This window comes from Chiloscyllium plagiosum, unplaced genomic scaffold, assembly GCF_037043375.1.
Source record: "Chiloscyllium plagiosum isolate Xiang-an unplaced genomic scaffold, Cpla_swu_hap1 HiC_scaffold_5, whole genome shotgun sequence".
NCBI lineage: Eukaryota > Metazoa > Chordata > Chondrichthyes > Orectolobiformes > Hemiscylliidae > Chiloscyllium > Chiloscyllium plagiosum.
Genome location: NW_028270143.1, coordinates 109,518,851 through 109,540,656, shown reverse-complemented (window position 1 = coordinate 109,540,656; position 21,806 = coordinate 109,518,851). Strand labels below are relative to the sequence as shown.

The following is a 21,806-nucleotide window of genomic DNA, read 5'->3' as shown; positions in this document are numbered from 1 at the left end:
TTGCCATCTTGAAAGAAGGCTTGCATTTAGAACACACTCCAACTCAAATTGAGTTGCCATTGATTTTAGGAAACCTTGTTTCATTTAAACTTTGCAGAATAATAAGTGTTCCTTGTTTTTATAAACCAGGGCCTTGGAACCAAATTATTAACCTAACAATCCAACACTGCTTTCCTGTTCTAACATTTCTAATCAACTTGAAATATGTAACAACACGCCTCTGGAGCAGGTGGGACTTAAACCTGGGTCTCCTAGCTCAGATGTGGGAACACTGTCACTGTGCTATAAGAGCCCTTCCTATTCCAACAGATATCTCGTGGTGTAAATTATTTCAGCATTTTCTGGTTTTCCTTGAGATTAACTGTGATATTGTAAAATTTGAGCTTTGCTGAAATGTGAGCCAAATGTTGGAAAATTTAAAATCGAAATGATTCACAAATACACTGCTGTGTTTCTGTCATTTTCGGTATCATTGTGATTAAAAATGGGCAATTTGGAAGAATATCAGATGATTGCAATGTGACTAGTCCAGTGATCCCATTTTTATTGTGTTGTGCAAACCAGGGCCAAGTGAATCTCACCTTTTTCTATTCAGTTCAATTTGTGATCTTTTAATTGAGATTTGTGATGCAAAAGAATTCATTATTTATGACTGAATGCATGAAAGGTCTGACAGATAATTGGTGATTTATTTAAAACCGCTTTTACTCAGACCTGCAAATAATGGTAGTAATTGAATTTGGAGATTAAAATGGGAACAAAACTTCTGTATGTTCATATTTCCTTGTGCACGAAGCAAAGCAGATGTTCCACTTAATAGGCAAACTCTATCCACATGATTCTTCAGGATATGAACTTCCTTTCGGTTCAAGAAGTTCAAATGCTAGTCACTGGGATGCAAGGCTTGGCAGAAGCACAGAAAATTAGAACTGCTTTTTTATTCAAAAAGTATTTAATGATGTTAGAGATGCTTCAGACCAGTTTTAGTGAACCTTCAAGTGTACTTTTTGGTTGCTTGCAACAGAAACAGGACTGAATCATTGGGGTCTGAGTGATATGGGAGATGGTAAAATTTTTGGCGTGATCAGACTAGATCCAGGGAGGTTGATCCCAACGTCTGGAGGATCCCACTTCATGGCACATCTGTGATCTATTTACAGGACATTTCTGCACTGTCAATGATCACTGAAATGCTACTGTCTTTCCAGGCTCTTTGCTTGCTGTCATAGCACTCGTTCATTTTTACTCTGTACCTGAATGTTCACAGCACCCCTGCCTTGCCTTGGCTTGACTTCGTGCTCTTTGTCCCTTTTGCCAGAGATAACAGGCTCATTTTACTATTGTTTTGCCTTGCCATTTAACACAGACACAAAGGCACAAAACTTATCATGGTTGTCAGCAGGCCTCTGTCAAGTCAAGGGAATAGCCTTTTGTCAGTGAATCCCAGTGCAGTAAGTCAAAGGCAGCCTTTGATGTGGGAAGGGACTTGAATATGGTATGATTGGACATGATTGGTCAGCCATTTGGAGCAGTTAGTCAGGTTACTCTTAATCCTTGTGCAGAAGAGCTGAATATCGAACAGTCTATTATCCATCTTCAGTCTTGTTAACCTATTGTGGTCTGTTTCTCTTGTGAAATGAGAGGGCCATGTATGAAGGCACAAGGAGGCCATTTAACACCATTGTTTCTTCATTAAAGGTATAGTGCTTAATCCCACACCCATAGGTTTTTTTTTATTCACAACTCCAATACCCTCTTCATCCTCTCTGACTTCTTTCAAGATTAGTTTTGAAATTGGCTTTTATCCACTGAGCGTTCCTTGTACAATGTTAAACTGAAACAAGAGTTAAAATATCTCAAATTATTTTAAATCTATAATCATTAATTTAATAGTGGAGGATCATTTTTCTCACTCTACTATGTCAAAATGTCCCATCATCTTGCAAATCTCTATTTCATCAACATGTAACCTTCACTATTCCAAGGAGGACAGTCCTCATGTCTAAAAGATCCAGCAAGCAAGGGGAGCAACAGTTGTCCCCAGGTCAAGATTGTTTGTCCACTTGGACCTTGCACTATCATCCTTTATTTCTTGACTCTCCCACAAAGCTTTCCTAACCTTTGTACTTCCTGATAAAAACCAAAATAATCCTGGATGCAGAAATCAGAAACAAAAACAGAAATTGTTGGAAACATTCAGCAGGTCTGGCAGTATCTGTGGAGAGAAATCAGAGTTAACATGTTGGGTCCAGTGATCCTTTCTCACAACTCAAGGATCTGAGGAAGGGTCACTGGATGCGACACATTAACTCTGATTTCACCCTACCGATTCTGCCAGACCTACTGAGCTTTTCTAAATATTTGTTTTTGTGTACTTCATGATAACTTGGTAAATGTCTAACCAATATCAATTGATCTGTAATACTAATTCCATTACTTTCTTCACAGCTGCTGCCTGATCTGCCAAGTGTTTCCACAGATTTTTGTTTTTTATTTCTGGAATCCACAGTATTTTGCTTTTGGTTTGCCATGTAATAAATTATCTTGCCACTTTGTAATGTTGATGTCCTGCATTGTGAGCCTTAACCCTGAATCTGGTTGCTTCATTTAAAAAGATAAGACGAACGGTATGCCTCCTAGTATTATTTAAAAATAAAGTGAAGTATCTAGTATATAACGTATAAATTGTTTGTACAGCGTGTGGTTGAAACCACAAGAAAAATCTGCATTATTTTGACAATTTGGAATGAATAATGCTAATATTTTTGGGTCTTCATTCATTCAATTATGAATTTAAGTTAAGCCCTTTTTTGTGGTTTTAGGTTGAGTGAACCTAATATGGCCTCTATTAGTAGTCAGCTTGAAGAGTTGTATATGAAAAACAGCAGAAAAGATATGAATGATGAGCTAACGGATGTCACCCTTGCGGCCTGTGTCACTCCAGCCTTGATGCCTAACAGATTGATGATGGAACATGTACTGTTAATCAGTATTCTTCATCACAATGTTGGAATTGAGGTAACGCTACTATTCAAATTGCTTATCAAAACTGTCCTATAAGCTAGATACTTTTAAGTTTGTAATATTTATGTTGCTGGCAATTTTAAAACTTTGGTTGTAAGGCTGACTATAAAACTGCAGAACTGCATGTTTGAGACCAGAGGATCATAATTGGTAAAGGTGCTAGAAATCTGAAATAGAAACAAAATGTTGCTGAGTAGTTCGAGTGCTTTCTGCGTAAATATCATTTTGGTTACAAATTAAGAGATGCTAACTGGAACTCAATTTTTTTTTGTTTTAGCATTAAAGAAAACGAAGCAGCTACAATTTGAAGTTATTTTGTTCACTGAATAAGACTCAGCATTACTGATGAAATCTAAGCATTAGTGAACCAGATAATATTAATGTTTCTGAATAAATAAAGACATAACTATGATATTTATTAATTTTGTCCCCAAGCACCTTGTGCTCAAAAAATATTTGAGAGTTCAGGCCAACCACAGAATTTTGGGCTGTAAAGTATCTTTTTATTTTTCAGTATTTTGATTGTGGTCTGAAATGGATAAAGCAAAGTTTTAGAAGCTAAGCGTTGTTGAAGGTAGCTGTACATATAAATGAAAGTTACCAAACACTCATTGTAAATCCTATATACACAGTTGTTTGTGCAGCCAGGGGGCTGTGTACAAATGGGCCTACGGCTGACCCACAAATAGCTGATTGTCTTTTGGAGCAGTGATCAATTGTCAATGATAAAGGCTTTCGGGTCTTTGATAACTGACTTGCAGGCTGAACGGTTCAAGAATATGAATGTTCTTGGGTGGGGTGGAGGGGAGAAGCTGTTGGATCTTTGGCAGGGAAGGACCTGCTTTTTTTTTATCTCTGCAGTAAAAAGTATCTCAAGCCTGAAAGCATCCTGCTTATTTTCCCCTTTGGTGTAAGCTCTGATTTTTGGTAAGTTAGAGACCTTTACAAATGTGAACTAATCACACTGCCTTATGCAAACAAATGAAAGTACCTAGGGAAGGAAGATCAGGAAATAAACTTTCCACATCAGCACAAGAATCATCACAGCAAATCCTGTGGACAGAGACCATTGAAGTGCCTTCACAATCTTTCCCTGTGCCTACAACCCCTCTATTTTTGTTGTTGTTTTTATCTGAGTGTAGAGGGGGAGTTTATTTGGGCGGGCCGGGGTAAATAAAGTTGTTCTTCATTTTTTACTTTGGAGAGAATGTATTTATTCATAATAAGTAGTCGTTCTTGTTAAGTACAGTCACCCGGTTTTGTCAATCTGGTGTCTAAAAGATCCATAAATTGGGGAATTCTGCATGCATTGTAAAACTTAGCTTTTGTGACAACTCTGGGAATAGTGCCACTTGTTTTTTTTAAGCTACCCCAGTGAGGTACAACAACAATGATCAAAACTCTTCTGTTTGTATCCTTGTCACCAAGCGCCAATGTTAGAATTTTCTCAGAAATGGTTCTTCCTTTTTACAGTTATAATGTTGCCTCTGCCAAGAACGTATAATGGTTGCACTCATGGTCTCAGCTTATAAGTGCCATTTGGGGAACTGCAAGCCTCTGTGGAATTGTACTTGGGCAGAGTTAGCATATGAGTGTGATTAGAGGACAGAATTAGGAAGTCACAAACAGCATCGTAAAAATATTAATGTGGATGAGCTGAACAGCGTCACCTGTTCTGTGCTGTACTTTCTATATGTGTTCTGAGAACCAGCTAAGGTAGAATGTTCTGTAGATTTAATCTATTTGTCAATTCCATGATTGCAAGAAAATAAACCAAAGCTTATTGAAATTTGTTTCCAATCGAATAAGATGCAATGCATTTTGCGTGTTTTGAAGTTTTATTAATGGGATGTGGATAACCTTGGGAGTTGCAAGATTGAGTTGAATCTCGTTCCAGATTTTGGAGCCAAATAACTAGGCTCCACTGCTTAGTGGAGTGAATCCACCAAGGCATTCTTGAAGAAAATCAGATTTCCTATGGTGTGCTGGGCAGCAGTCATCACTCAACCCACTTCTAAAATTAATTATAATGCTGTACATGGGAGCTGACTATGAAAATTTGTACTTCATACTATCACAACAGTACCTACAATAGGTTGTAAACTGCTTTGGGTTGTCGTGAAGTAAGGGAAAATGTTCAATAGTTTTAAGTTTTGTTTGTGACAGAGGAATTTTACTAGTTCCAATGCTTTATATTTGCTCAGTGTGTTAAGTTTAATCAATATGCCTTGTGTTTTACAGGTTGGAGCCCATGTTTTGGAGGCAGCAGTGAAACAATTTGATGAACATTGGAGAAAAGTCAGCGAAACCAAAGAATGTGATAATCTTATCAATTTGATTGCACACTTCTATAACTTCCATGTGATAAACTCTGTGTTAGTGTTTGATATTCTTAAAAAACTCACAAGCAACTTCAAAGAAAAGGACATTGAGCTTATCCTTCTTTTATTGAAAGAAGTGGGATTTACCCTTCGGAAGGATGATGCAGTGGCATTGAGGGATTTGATTCTGGCAGTTCAAAGCAAAGCTAGCAGTGTTGGTAAACAATTCCAAGATCAAACAAGGGTAAGACAGATTTCATGATTTAAGGAAACTCTCAAACACGGGCATGAATTAAAAGTTATGTATTAGTGTTACAATGCACAAGACAGTAATCGTAGGGGACTTCAATGTGCCGGTGAACTGGGAAAATCAGACTGTTAGCAGATCTCAAGAAAAAAGAATTGGTGTAACGTATACAATATTGTTTTGTTTTGGAGCAGCTTGAGGTAGAGTCCACTAGGAACAGGTGGTTCTGAATTTGGTCATGTATAATGAGAAAGACTTGATTAGAGATGTTAAGGTGAAGGAAGCCCGAGGTGGTAGTAACCGTAATAATGGAGAAGGACCTTTTATATGCGTTTGGAATGGGAAAATCAGATTGGCAGTGAATCTCAAGGAACGGAATTCGGGGAATGTCTATGAGATGAATTTCTGGAGCAGGTTGTGGTAAAGCTCATGAGAGAACAGGAAATTCGGGATTTGGTGATGTACAATGAGGCAGACGTGATTAAGGAACTGCTAAAGGAATCCCTTGGGGCAGCAACCACATTATGATAGAATTCAGCCTGCAGTTTGAGAGTGAGAAGGTGGAATCAGATGTAACGGTATTACAATTGAGTAAGGTTAACTTCAAAGACACAAGGGAGGGGTTGGCCAGAGTTGGTTGGAAGGGGAGCCTGGCAGGAAAGTTAGTGAAGCAGTAACAACAGACGTTTTTGGGGGTGATTTGGGAAATTCATCAGAAATTCATTTCAAGGAAGAAGAGAGACATACCTGTACTAAAGGGAGGCTGAGGCAACCATGACTGAACAGGGAAATCAGAGAGAGCAGAAAACGAAAGGAAAAAGGATAGTAGGAAATCTTTTTAAAAGCTAGCAGAGAATGATTAAAAAGGCATTAAAGGGGAGGGAGGGCAAGAAGCTGAAATGAGAATAAGCCAGCTTGTAATAATGAAGATTACAAGAGATTTTTTTTAAGGCATCTAAAAAGTGAGAGGCAAGAGTGATCTTTGGACTGCTGAAAGGTTAGGCTGGAACAAAGAAATGGCAGAGGAACTGAATAGGTATTTTGCATCAGTTTTCACAGTGGAAGCACACTAGATCTTCGAGAGTCAAAGGACAAAGGTGAGTGGAGTGGCCATCACTAAGAAGGTGCAAGGGAAACTCATAGGTCTGATGGTGAAAAAAATTCACCCGGAGCAAATGGACTACATCCCAGAGTTCTGAAAGAGATAACTGAGGAGATTGTAGAGGCACTCACAGTGATCTTTCAGGATTCAGTGGAATAAGGGAGGGCCCCAAAGGACTGGAAAATGGATAAGGTGACACCTTCTTTTAAAAAAGAAAAACCCAACTAGCTACTAATCTATCCTACAAACAACCAAAACATAAAATAGGATATCATACATTTTTAACAACAAAATAATTAAATAACTAGATGCATGCTCAAAATAGATTTACATCAAGTCATAATAAAACCCGTATTTATATGGGATTCCTTCTCCTGGGGGTCCCCGAACCAGCCAGAACCATCACCACAGCCAGACAAAAGCCCTGGATAGTATGGCCGAGATATCTGTGATATAGTTTAAAAAGGGCTGCCATGTTTTATAGAATAATTCCGTTTTTTGGTGCACCATATTTGTAAGGAAGTTAAGGGGGATATATTCCATGATTAACCTGTGCCAGTTCGCAAGTCCTGGAGGGCCTTCAGCTACCCAGTTCGCTAAAATATTTTTCGTTGCACAAAACGAAACAATGGTAAATAATTTCCTCTCGTGCATGTCCAGGGAGGGAAAATGTGAAGAACCCAAAAGCAGGGACACTGGATCCAATCTAATCTCCATACCCAAGATCCCTGTCAAGGCATTCGCTACTCTATCCCAATACCATGTTATGGCCTGTCCATAGAAGTTGGCATTCTCACGCATTGTCTATTTTGAATTTAGGACATATTGGGGTTGCTCCTGCTTTGAATTTTGCAAATCGTTCAGGTGCCGTATGAGCCCTGTGGATTATCTTTGTTTATAATAGAACTCAGGTTATTCAATTAGAGATCTTTCTGGCATTTTCCCAGATGTTCTCCCACATTTCTGATGAGACTTCCAACCTTAATTCTTGATTCCAGGTTTTAAATCGTTCCATGTCATTAGATACTTTATTATATAAGGAGTGATAAAGAGTACTAACTGAGGGGGGCCCTATCGGCCATAGCATTCCCCTTTCCCTATCCGATTTGTAGGGGTAAATTACCAGTGTGGTGTCTTTTGTATGTCGTCTCGTATTCAGAAATACTGAAAAAGGTCCTTGTTAGGCAATCCAAACTTCTGGTGCAGCTGCTCAAAGGACATCATAACCTCCCCATCGAACAGATCTCCCAAGTAGAGATACCTCTGGACTTCCACGTTTTATATGTAGCATCTGTCACCCCGATTGAAATTCCAATGCTCCCACTATAGGAGTATAAGGGGAGGTTTTTTTGCACATTACCCTCACCTTGTTGCATTATCCTCCAGGCTTTAATTGTATTTAATACAATAAGGTTTTTACAATAGTCCATAGTACCTCTCATCTTGTCCATAAATAAAAGATTGATGAGGGGACATTTTGCTTGGGAGGTCTCAATATCTAGTCAGATTGGGTCTCTTGTGACACGCAATCAATCAGCTACATAGGACAATAAGGAGCTCACTTGATACCTCCTAAAATCTGGAAAGTCAAATCCTCCCCTTACTTGTGGAAGCTGCAGCTTTTCTAATTTAATAAGGGGCCGTCTATGGTTCCAGATAAAAGAGCCAAGCCAGCCGTAAAGCTTACGCAACACCTGTCTAGGTAGCATCAGGGGAGCATTCTCATAGGATATAAAAGACGAGGTAGGATATTCATCTTAACTAGGGCTACTCTGCCTAAACAGAATGTTGGAAGATCTCCCCAGCGTTGAAGGTCCTGTCTTATTTTCTCTAAGTGCACAAAATTAGCTTTATACAGCTGTGCAAATACTGGGGTGATAAAAATACCTAAGTACAAAAATCCTTCTGGTGATCAGCGAAAGGGAAAAAAAGATCCGTCCGGTAAATTAGATACAATGGCAAGACCTCCCAATGGCACAGCCTCAGATTTCATAAAATTAATTTTATAGCCTGAAAATATACCAAATAAGCTGATCACTTGGATTGGCGGGGCACGGACATTGAAGGATCACATAAGAAGAGGAGGACATCGTCCGTATATAGAATGATTTTATGTTTGCCTGATCCAACCCTCGGAGCTGTTATGTTCGGGTCAGTTCGTATAGCTTCCTCCAGTTGTTCATTCACTAGCATGAGTAATAATAGTGAGAGAGGACATCCCTGATGACATCCCCTGGCAAAACTAAAGCTATCCAAACTTAGACAATTAGTGATCACCACTGAAACCCATATACTAAATACCTCTCCGATACCAAACCTTTCCAGTGTATAAAAAAGATATGGCCATTCTACCCAATCAAATGCCTTCACTGCGGCCAAGGAGACAACTAACCCCGGTAGTCTTCTCTGTTGACAGGCTTGTACCATGTTTAAGACCCTTCTAATATTATTAGTTGACCTGCGGCCCTTTATAAACCCCATCTGGGCCTCTTTTATGATGTGTGGTAATCTTAATGCTAACATTTTAGAAAGAATTTTGAAATCCACATTTAGTAAGGATATAGGTCTATATGATGAGCAATCTTTGGGGCCTTTCCCTTTTTAAGAATAAGCAAGATATTTGCTTCTCTCAACGAAGGTGGGAGGCAGCCCTGAATATGTGAATAATTCTACATACCTTGGGGGCGAAGGCATCTCCATACATCCACTAGCTCAAGCTCCTTATTCAGATCCGCCAATTGTCTAGATCGCTCAGATATACCTGTAGTGCTCTTAGCTATCCTATCTGTCTCTGGGTCCATAATGAGTGGCCCGGCCAGTTCCCCTATAAATTCTTTATAGAACTCAACCTGGAATCCGTCTGGTCCAGGCACTTTGCCACTCTGAAGCTGCCTAACCGCGTCGAATACTTCCTGGGTTGTCAGGGGGGCATTCAAGATCGACACCTGCTCAGAGGTTAAGCCTGGAAGGGTCAAATTTTTTAATCTTCAGTTCTATCCTCTCAGTCCTGGAATTTATACAGTTCAGAGTAGAACTTTCTAAAGGCTGTATTGATCTTTTTACGATCACAAGTCAGGGTACCAGCACTTTCTCTATTGTACGTAATGGCTCGAGGAGCCTTTTTCTTTCTAAGCAAGGTCTGCTCGGTATCTGCCAGGCTTATCGCCAGATTAATATAACCACTGCTTTGCGAATAATACTTCCCTCTTTGCTGTTTGAGTAAGTGTGGTATTTAAGGCTGACCTAAGGGCTGTGATCCTTTGTAGCTTAGTAATGGAAGACCTGTCAAGATATGCTGCCTTGAAGTGAGCCTTGAGCAGGCACTGTTGTTCTCCCTTTTGCTTTTTCCGGGTCACAGAATATGAGATGATCAAGCCTCGCGCATAAGCCTTAGTGGTCTCCCACATCATTGAAGGGTTACTGGCCGTACCTGAGTTAATTTCCCAGAAGGTTTTGAATTCCTGCAAAAAATACTTTATAAATTTGCTATCCTTCAATAAGAAGGGATCCATATGCCCATGTCGGGGGCCTATCCCATCGTCCCTAATCTTGATTTCTATATATACTGAGGCATGATCAGAAATAGCTATGTTGTCTATTTTACAAGACAGTATGGAATTCAATGGGGCAAAGAACAGATCAATTCTGGATTAGAGTAGAAAGTAAAGTCTCTACCTTGGAGGTGAAGGCACCTCCATACATCCACTAGCTCAAGCTCCTTATTCAGATCCGCCAATTGTTTAGATCTCTCAAATATACCTGTAGTGCTCTTAGCTATCCTATCTGTCTCTGGGTCCATAATACAGTTAAAACCTCCTCCTATCATTGTATGGCGGACTCCAAAAGCCATCAACTTAGAGAATACTTCAGCTACAAATTTAAAGTGGTGTGCCGGGGAGCAATGAAGATTCAAAATTCCATATTCCTCTCCATGTGTTAGGTTTTGATCAATATATACCGTCTATATATTGTTTGATTCTCAGCTTAAACACAGAACAAATGCCTCCTAGTTTGCCCCCATCCTAGGGAAAAGATCCTTGTCATTCACCTTATCTGTGCTACTTATAATTTTATAAACTTCGATAAGGTCACCCCTCAACCTCCTAGTCTTTCTAGTCTTATTTTTATCCCTCAAATCCTCCATTCCCAGCAACATCCTGGTAAAGCTTTTCTCATGATTGAATGCAGGAAATAAAACAATGAAGTTGCTGGAAAATCTTGTCAGATATGGCACCATCTGTGGAGAGAAAGCAAACTTAATGTTCCAAAAGAAGAATAAAACAATATATATGACTGTCAGAATGATCTCCAAACAGTGAAACATTTCTTCAACCCATGTTCTTATACTGTCTATTTCAAAGACTCTCATCCGGAGAATTGCATATGTCTAAAAATATGCAGATTACTAACTAAACTAATAAGAGTTTAGTTAGAAACAGAATTAAGGCTTCAAATCCAGAATGACTTTTTGAACATTATTTGATAAATTTCCTTCATCCTGGGAATCTGTTACATGAATCACCTCTGCATTACTTCTCATGCAATTATATTCTTCCTAAAGTAACGAGACTAAGCTACTGTACACCATATTCCAGATGCGCTTCTATCATCATCCTGTATAACTGTAGCAAAACATCCCTACTTGGATAGTCCATTATTCTTGCATAAATGACAATTTTCCATTTACCTCCCTAATTGCTTGCAGTGCTTTTATACTAACTTGTTGTGACCCGTACACCAGGACGCACAGATACAGCTGTATTCTGAAATCTCTCCATTTAAACAATGTGCTGCTTTGCTATTCTTTCTGCCAAATTGAATAACCTCTCATATTCCCACATTTGTACAGCACCTGCTAAAATTTTGCCTGGTCAGTTAACCTATTTGTATCCCTTTGTGATATCCGTATGTCATTTTCACAATTTTCTCTCCTACCTAACGGTGTAATCACCAAATTTAGCGAGTAAACGTTCAATCCCCTCATCCATATAATTGATTTTGATCTTAAATAATTGAGGTCCCAACTTTGATCCCTGTAGGACTCAATTAATTACATCCTGGCAACTTGATAATGACCCATTTAGTCTTTCTCTGTGTCTCCCGCTAGCCAATGTTACCCTGTTCATTTGTAAACACCTCTCTCCCCCCAAAAAAAGCACTATGTGCTCTTATTTTGTGTATTAACCTGACAACTTTGGAATTCCAAGTACGCAATATGTATGTGTTCTCCTTTAGCCAGGTGCTTTGATCATCTGATTGGACTGCCTATGGAGACAACTTTGGCTCCAAACTCCTCTAATTTTTAGAGCAAATTTGTTTAACGCTGGTGAGAAGATCAATTGAGACTGAAGTAATGATCTTCATATTCTGTTGGTGAATGTTAATTTTGTTAAATGGACTAAAACAGCCCAGTGGATTCCTATGTATCGACTGATTACAGTGCAACTCTCCTTTCCTCTTACAGATCCGTTTTATGCTGGAAACAATGCTGGCATTGAAGAATAATGATATGCGAAAAATTCCAGGCTATGATCCCGAACCTGTAGAAAGGCTTCGGAAACTGCAAAGGAGTCTGGTATGTAGTCATGTAATTAAGTATCTGTCTTTATAAATGCAGCATATTAAATTTGTGATATGTACTTGATTAATCGATGTCTGCTGCAAGTTTCATCTAACTTGGACTTTTATAAAAGTGCAGTGAATCATAGGCAGTATGCACATGCAACACCACTCCACTCATATCATTCAAAGGAGTGATATTAGAATTAAGAGATGGAAATGTGTTGCTGGAGAAGCGCAGCAGGTCAGGCAGCATCTAGGGAACAGGAGAATCGACGTTTCGGGCATTAGCCCTTCTTCAGGAATGAGGAAAGTTTGTCCAGCAGGCTAAGATAAAAGATAGGGAGGAGGGACTTGGAGGAGGGGCGTCGGAAATGTGATAGGTGGAAAAAGGTCAAGGTGAGGGTGATAGGACAGATTGGGGTGGGGGCGGAGAGGTCGGGAAGAAGATTGCAGGTTAGGAAGGCGGTGCTGAATTTGATGGATTTGACTGAGACAGGCTGGGGGGAGGGGAAATGAGGAAACTGGTGAAATCCGAGTTCATCCCTTGTGGTTGGAGGGTTCCTAGCCGGAAGATGAGGCGTTCTTCCTCCAACCGTCGTTTTGCTGTGGTCTGACGATGGAGGAGTCCAAAGACCTGCATATCCTTGGTGGAGTGGGAGGAGGAATTGAAATGTTGAGCTACAGGGTGGTTGGGTTGGTTGGTCCGGGTGTCCCAGAGGTGTTCTCTGAAACGCTCCGCAAGTAGGCGGCCTGTCTCCCCAATATAGAGGAGGCCACATCGGGTACAGAGGATGCAATAGATGATATGTGTGGAGGTACAGGTGAATCTGTGGCGGATATGGAAGTTTCCTTTGGGGCCTTGGAGGGAGGTGAGAGGGGAGGTGTGGGCGCAAGTCTTGCACCTCCTGCGGTTGCAGGGGAAGGTGTCGGGATTGGAGGTTGGGTTGGTGGGGGGTGTGGATCTGACGAGGGAGTCACGGAGGGAGTGGTCTTTACGGAATGCTGATAGGGGAGGGGAGGGAAATATATCCTTGGTGGTGGGGTCCGTTTGGAGGTGGCGGAAATGACGGCGGATGATGCACTGTACATGGAGGTTAGTGGGGTGGTAGGTGAGGACCACTGGGGTTCTGTCCTGGTGGCGGTTGGAGGGGCGGGGTTCAAGGGCAGAGGATCGGGAAGTGGAAGAGATGCGGTGGAAGGCATCGTCGATCACGTCAGGGAGGAAATTGCGGTCCTTGAAGAAGGAGGCCGTCTGGGATGTGCGTTTTTGAAACTGGTCCTCCTGGGAGCAGATGCGGCGGAGTCGAAGGAATTGGCTCCTGGGAGCAGATGCGGCGGAGTCGAAGGAATTGGCTCCTGGGAGCAGATGCGGCGGAGTCGAAGGAATTGGCTCCTGGGAGCAGATGCTACACCACATCAAGTAGGCTAGAGTCACTATTTGAAGCTCCTGTCCAAACTACTCCCTACTGCCTATCTGTGGTCTCACAATATCCGGTTGAACCATAATGTTCAGAATCTCAGCATCATGTCGGACTGTCAGCTGAGCTTACAACGTAATATCCGTTCCATAACAAAGACAATTCACTTTTATTTTTGTCAGCACTCACCTTTGCCTCTCCCTCAACTGTCTACAAGTATATCCTACTTCCTGAAGAAGGGCTTATGCCCGAAACGTCGATTCTCCTGTTCCCTGGATGCTGCCTGACCTGCTGCGCTTTTCCAGCAACACATTTTCAGCTCTGATCTCCAGCATCTGCAGACCTCACTTTCTCCTCAAAGATATCCTACTAAAAGCCTCATTCATTGTTTTGAGACCACTTGACTCAAAGAAGTCATTGCTTTTCCGGCTATTTTCTACCATACATGAAACTTTAGTTTTGTTTCGTTCATGGGACTTGAGTATCACTAGCTATGCCAACATTGATTGCTGATACTAGTTGCTTTGAAGAAGGTTATAGTGAGCTTTTACTTGTAGCAGTTGCAGGCCTTTCACTGTTAAGACACCCACTGTGCTGCTCAGAAGAGAGTTCCAAGATTTTGGCTTGCAACAGTGAAGTAATGACGGTATGATTCCAAGATGGATGGTGTGTGCCATTTAAATGGAACTTGCAGGTAACTGTTTCTCTGCCTCTGCTGTCCTTGTTCCCCCAGCTGGTAGAGCTTGCCAATTTGGAATTGCAGGCAAAGGAGTCATGGTAATTTGCTGCGATAAACCCTGTAGATCTATAGTAACCAACACAAAGGTCACTATCGACTGGTTTACTGCAGAGTCCTACATTGGACCTCATCCCACCCACGTTCCCTTGCTATGTGGGTGTGTCTGACAGACCCCCACCCCCTAATTCTTGTTTATCATGCTGTTGCGTGACTTGCACTCCTGAAAGCTGTAAGAGTAATGAAAGATATATATGCTTTTGATGGGCTTTGTAAGCTTGTTGCATCATAATTGTTTGACCCAGAAGAACTATCACTAGAGGTTGAAATAAGTTTTCTGAACAGGAACAATTCAGCCAGTCCTTCCTCTCTGCCATTCACTGTCATGGGGCAATGGTTAGATTCTATTGTAAGAGATGATCATTGCCTGGCACTTGTGTGATGCAAATGTTACTTGCCACTCATCAGCCCAACTCTGGATAATGTCCAGGATTTTCTGCATATGGACATGGACTGCTTCTGTATTTAAGGAGTCATGAATGATGCTGGATCTCTGGACAACTAATCTACGGTCATTACTACAATGTTATTGCCTTACTTCAAGTTCATCCAAAACCCTGCCTCTGGTATTCTACCTCACTCCCATCATATTTGTGCTAAATGACCTCTATTAGCTCATGTTCACCAACTCTCATTTTAAAGATCTCATCGTTGCATTCAAATCCTTCCTTTCTCTCACATTCCACCCTTTCTTGACTTTCCCAGCACTGCAATCTTCCAAGAATGTTGTATTCCTCCCACTCTGATTGCGTGCATCCCACTGTTGTGAAAAGTAGGATTGTGAAAAACCATTATGTGAAGGGTGGTGCTGGGGCCAATCTTTGCATTATTTTTACAGAGTTTACCATTGGAACTATACATTAGTCAGTCACTTTACACTTGCAATTAGTGTCTCCATAGATATCTAAAAGAAAATAAATTGGACAAGTTATGACACATGTCCAAGGCAGTGGAACTGGAATCCAGGCCCAAAGGTAGGAACCGGTACCAAAGGGCTCACCTCTGATTCAACAATTTTCAGTCTAATTCAACACCCCAGTTTCTTTGCCTGGCCAATAGCAGCTGTGTTTTCAGCCATCTCGGCCTTAAACTCTGGAATTCCCTCCTTTTAAAATGCTCCACCTTTTTTGTTATCCTTTTATACCCTCCTTTAAAAACTAAGTCTCTGATTGATCTTTTAAATATCCATCTAAATATTTCACTCTTTTGCTCTGTCAATTTTAGTTAGATTTTCCAATGTTTAAAAGTACAATGTAAGTTGTTGTTGAACTTTATTATGAGTATTTCAGAGTACTAATATTTGAGTTAGCCAACATCTGCAATATATGCTGGTCTATTTAAAAATAAAGCAGCAATAGCAGGATAAGAAACTGGGTAACATGTTCAATATGCATAACATAGACTGGCCTGGACTTAAATATATGATTTCAATCTATATTTTGTTTGTGAACAACAGTTGTTTTCCATGAACAAGAGAACAAGAAGTTGAACCAATTGCAAATCAAACAGGCACATTTGCACAGTATTTGAAAGAAGAATGTTTTCAGAGAGGAATGTAGCCCCCACCCCCCTGTCAGCATCAGGGCAGGGGATAATAGAATCATTGAATCCCTACGTGTGGAAACAGGCCATTAGGCCCAACAAATCCACACCAACCATCTGGAAGAGTAACCCAAACAGACCCATTTCCCCTACCCTCCATTCACCCCTGACTAATACACCTAACCTACACATACTTGAACACTATGGGCAATTTAGCGTGGCCAATTCACCTAATCTGCACATCTTTGGATTGTGAGAGGAAACCGGAGCACCCAGAGGAAACTCGCACTGACGTGGGCAGAATGTGCAAATTCCACACAGGTAGTCGCCCAGGTCTGAACCGGAATCGAACCCAGATCCCTAGCACTGTGAGGCAACAGTGCTAACCGCAGTGTTTCATTAGGTTAGAAAGGTTGCTGTGGAAATCGCTTGTTTAATTGGTGATATATGGTTTACTCCCTGAGATATGAACAAAATGTTTGACACACATGTGGGGAGTGGGATTTCAACAGAATATCCTACTTGTCTTTCTGAACTTGGAGATGGGGAGATGTCTTTTTATTCAGACAGATGAATAGCTGTTGAGAAGTTTCAGTTGCTTTAGAGCCACTAGATGGCAATATGTGAATGGTCAGAACAACTCATAAAAGTGGCCTGCAATATCAACTGATACTTTTCCACCAAACATTGGGCTCTTGTCAGGTGGTGATATTATCCCTATGTCTGAGCCAGGAGCCCTGGTTTCAAGTCCCACCTGCTCCAAAGGTGTACAATAACCTTCCACTGAACACAGACAAATTTAAAATGGCAATTTATCATTAGCATACTATCAAGTCAGTTAGCTCAGTTAGTTGGCTGGTTTGAGTGTGACACCAACAGCAATTCCCACGACAGCTGAGGTTACCACGAAGGACTCTACCTCTCAACCTGTCCCTTTGCCTGGTGACCCTCACATTATACCACTACCAGTCATCTCTCTGAAATGAGAGAGTAGACCTCTGGTCCAGGAGGACTAGCCAACTTTACCTTTGAGTAAAATAAATGATTTTAGATTTGGAGCACTTTTCCCATGAACTTTGGCATTGGGATTTTCAGTTTTTTTAAAGGAAGCTTGTGATCTATTCATATTTCAAATTCGAACTTGGTCACTTTTTTTTGAAAGTTAGAGGAAAGCTTTGAAGGGATTCCCATATGTACATTTTGTCTGAGATCGAATTAAAATCGGATGCAAGGTTTATTTGTAGCGTAGTTACTGTATATGTTAAAAAAAAAAATAATTCTGTTCTGCTTATTCCTTGTCCACATGTTTTCATTATAGATGTTACAAACTACTGATACTGAGTCCTTCAAATTCCTATTTTAATAAAATAGGTATGAAGAGCTGTACACGTTTATTTTAGTATAAACTAGTAGAAGGAACAAAGTCCTACAGAAGTTTTTTAGAATTTTGATTCATAAATCTATTCAAATCCCATCAGAAAGTCCTGCTTGTTCTTCATCCAAGTCTGCATTGGCTCCCTCTTTCCTAATGAATTGAACCATTCCTATTGCTTTGATAAAAAGATTGCAAATAATTGAAACAGCACTAATCCCTGTGGCGATTCACTGGATGTACAGAGTCAATAATTCAGAATGGAAACAACCTTCTGTCCAAACATAATCCCAACAAACTTAGTCCTCCCCTCCTGACCCATATCCTTCTAAACCCTTGGCCTCTATTTTCTGCTTCCTATTAACCAAGTATTCCACTGACTATCATAATGCATTTTCCCCAAATTCCATTAGTTCTTGTTGCATGTAGCAATGTTGATATGCTTTATAAAACACCTCTTGGAAATCAAAGTCCACCACACTTCTGGAATCCCCATATTCTTATTGCCTGTTACGTCCCAAAGATATATCTTCCACAAAATCATGTTGACTCTCCGTAATTGCACTGAGATTTTCCAAGTGCCCTGATGTAATAAATTGTAGCATTTTTCCTATGATAGACATTGGGCGAAGTAGTTTGTCGTTATTTGCTTTTTTGAATAGACTATTATACCGGTAGTTCTCGGATAAAGTGAGTTCCAGCAGCGTGATTTGCTTATAACGTCACTGAGGAATTAAGAATGGTATGCAATAGCACAGTTCCAGTGATGATCGTTTCACATGCTTTGTTCTGTCCATGTGCTATTCTGCGCTTGCACCGATGTCCATGCTGGTCTTCATGCCATTTTGCTCATGCACCAATGTCAGCTGCCAAGACAGCAGCTTTCTGAGAGAGATACACGGAGCAACTTCCTGTGAAAGATACACTACTCTTGGATTATCCCTTTTATTAGTAAAAATGGAGGGGCATAGTGACAAAATTATTAGCAAGAAGCATCCTGGTGATAAAATTGCAAATGATGAACACAAAAGAAAGGCTATAACACGGGAAGAGAAGCTAGATATTATAAAGCATTTTGACCGTAAGGAGAGAATATATGATATAGCTTCCTTAACAGGAACGAGGAAGTCAGCATGATGACCCTCTGTTCCTGCATTAACAATATTTTTAAATGTACTATGTTAAATTTACTCTTGTTCCATTGATAAATATGGTTTATACCTTGATTGAGGTTGTGCTATAGTTTCTGTTAGACCTTTTGAGTGATTTTTGAGCATTGTGTGTAATATTTCTTGCTGGTCTGCCCCAAACCCCACTTTTCCTATTGGCTCCATTATTTATATTAAGTGATTTTCTTTTAAGCAACATTATCAGAGAACTAACTGTATTTGGTATTTTCTAATCTAATAGTACCTTTCCAGACTCAAGAAAATTTGGGAAAATTTAAAACAGTGCATCTATTCCCTCCATAGCCATTTCTTTTAGGCCTTAATAGTGACGTTCATCAGGCCCGCGACATGTTGGCAAGGGAACATGACTTGTTGAAGTGGCAGGCAACTGGAAGTTTGGGGTCACTTTACAGACCAAGCATAAGAGTTCTGCAGAGCTGTCACCTAGTCTATATTTCATCTCCCCAATGCAGAGGGGACTGCACTGAGCAGCAAACCGTAGATGAGATTGAGAGAAGTACAGGTAATTGCTGCTTCACTTGGAAGGTGCGTCTGGGGTCTTGGATAGTGAGGAAGGAGGAGGTAAACAGGCAGGGATTGCACAGGAAGATGCCATGTGATTGGAGGACGTGAACCAGGGTCTACTGGAGGGAGCAATCTCTGTGCAGTGCTGGCCAGGGAGGAGTGGGGAAAATGTGTATGGTGGTGGCATTCTCTTGGAGTTGGCAGAAATAGTGGCTTATGATCCTTTAGATGTAAAGGCAGGTGGGGTGGAAAGTGAGGAGCAGGGGACCATACCTTTGTTGTGGAAGGAAAGGGGTGACATGAGAAGTGAGGGAAATGGGTCAGGCACAGCTATGGGCCCCATCAATCACGGTGGCAGGGAATGCTCAGTTGAGGGAAAAGAAGGATTTTTCTGAGGACCCCTCCCCCTGGACGAAGAAGGCATCATCAGAACAGATGAAATGGAGATGGAGAAATTGGGAGAATGGAATGGAGTCTTTTCAGGAAGCAAAATGGAGGATGCATAGACTTCTCACTGTACTTCGGTACATGTGATTACAAGAAATCAATTCAAAGGATGTGTGACCCAGGGAACTGTGGGTGTTGATGCATGTATAATGGATATTACTGGCCAGTCTGTCTTCAGAACTGGAAACCAATGTCCAGAAAGTGAAGGGTGGAATCAGAGCTGGACCAGGAAAAGGTAAGAGCCAGGTTGAAATTGGAAAGAACATTGACAAATCAAATGAGAAATGGAGCAACATTGATGTCATGAAAGTACTGGAGAAAGAGGAGCAAATTACTGCTGATGCTGGAAACTACTGAAAACAAAGAATACTGGGAATCACAGGCCAGGAGCTCTGATGAAGTGTCAACCACACTTAAAATGCTAGCTTGCTTAACTTAGGACAGCCAGAGAATTTCTAGAAGCATGGCACTCAGCCATGGACTCCATCAACAAGCACATTGACCCACGCCCACCATATTGGCCACGACAACGAACAGCTGGAAATAGCAGAGGTGGAACTAAATAAATTCCAGAAGAGACAGTACGGCAGCGCTTCACAAGAGGCTCAAAAGCACTGAAGATGTCACCTCGACAGGGGACAAAACATGTGCAAATCAGCTTCACAGCTCGGCGAACACACTCTCAATCATGTTAGCTTGCAGTCTCTCCATGGATGCTGCCTGACCTGTGATTTCCAGCATTTTTGTTTTCAGTACTGGAGAAAAGAGTTGTGGGGCGGGGCTTGAAAACAGAGAATCAGCATAACTGGCACCCATCCAAGTACCCATGGCCACACATTTAAACTGAAGAAAGTAAGAGGAGTTAAAGGAGAGATTGTTCAAAGTGAGCACGAACTCAACCAGGCAGAATGGTGATGATGGGGTGGTTCAGGTCTTCTTTCCAGGAATGAGCAAAGAGCCAGACCATCTGATGGGGCATGGATGCGTAGAGGATTGCATGTTCATGGTGAAGTAGAGGTGGCTTGTGTCACCTGGAAATTTTAAAACTGAAGAAAAGCATCAGAACAATCACGGATATAAATTAGAAGGGATTGGACAAGGGGAGAAAAAGTAGTATCAAGGCAGGAAGAAACTAGTTCCATGGGGCAGGAACAAGCAGAAACATTGCATCCAAAAAATTGCAGATGCTGGAATTCTGTAACAAAAATAGATATATCTGAGAAACTCAGCTAGTCTGGCAGTGTCTGTGGAGAGAAATCAGAGATGACATTTAGGGTCCAGTGTACCTTCTTCATAACTGATTGTAGTCAGGTGGAGGGAGAGTGTCGAAGGCGAGTGCAGGGGTCTGTGGGACAGGGAGAAATCTCTTGCCCAAAGGAATGGGCACAGAGGCAAAGGTGACAGAAGAAGAGTGTAACCTCGGGTTGTGCCCGAAGTTCATTGAAGTAGTGACACAGAGGGATAAAACTAAAAGTTTGTTGAGAACAGAATGTTCAGCTTCAGAGGGATAATAAATACCTGACAAGGTGGGTTTGGGAGAAAAGATGGAGACAGTGGGAAGGAGTGGTGAGGAAAGTTCTAAAGGAGCATGGGTAGCTCAAAGTTGTTACAGCTTGATTCCTTAATGCCTGAATAGAAGAGAGGTTTCTTGGAATATTTTATGAGCTGAAGGAGGAAATGAAACTGAGGGCAGGCCAGCTCTGAGATAGTGTGTGGTGGTGCTAATGGTGAAAGAGCATGCATATAACAGTGCATGGCACTCAGTGTGGATCGCAGTGCAGCGAGAACAACTGTATTAGGTACATTGTATATTACAGAGATATCACTGAGCCCGAGTAGATTCAAAACACAAAGGTTGAAACTTCAGTTGGCATCAATGTGGAATGAATCTGAGCCGGGGGCATTCGCTGAACAATGACGTGGTTATGGAAGCAAGTGCTGGCAAATATGTCAGTACGCCAATGAAAGTAATGATGATGAACAGAAATCCTGCCAGAGAGAAGATCAGAATTACAAGATGGATATACCTGGAAGCAATGTGGTCAGAAATTAAACACTAAACTAAAACGAAGGATTACAGATGTTGAAAATCTGAAACAAAAATAGACGTTGCTGGAGAAATTTGTCATGTCTGCCAGCATTTATGGAGAGCAAGTAAAGTTCATGTTTCAAGTCCAGTGACCATTGTTCAAAATGCTAACTAGTCAGCCTGCTGTGCTAATAGTATTCTCAGTACTCTTTCTCTGTTTGAAGTTTCTCTCTCCTTACCTATTGGTTCTGG

At 41.0% G+C, this 21,806-nt stretch overlaps 1 protein-coding gene across 1 annotated transcript in view; it reads left to right on the top strand.

The window, feature by feature from the left end:
• nom1 (nucleolar protein with MIF4G domain 1) overlaps positions 1–21,806 on the top strand; it is a 71,185-nt gene that overhangs the window by 19,774 nt on the left and 29,605 nt on the right. Inside the window, exons 3-5 of the mRNA XM_043690706.2 lie at positions 2,823–3,018; positions 5,266–5,589; positions 12,159–12,269. Coding sequence (XP_043546641.2) covers positions 2,823–3,018; positions 5,266–5,589; positions 12,159–12,269 — 631 coding nt within the window. The remainder of the gene's footprint in view (positions 1–2,822; positions 3,019–5,265; positions 5,590–12,158; positions 12,270–21,806) is intronic.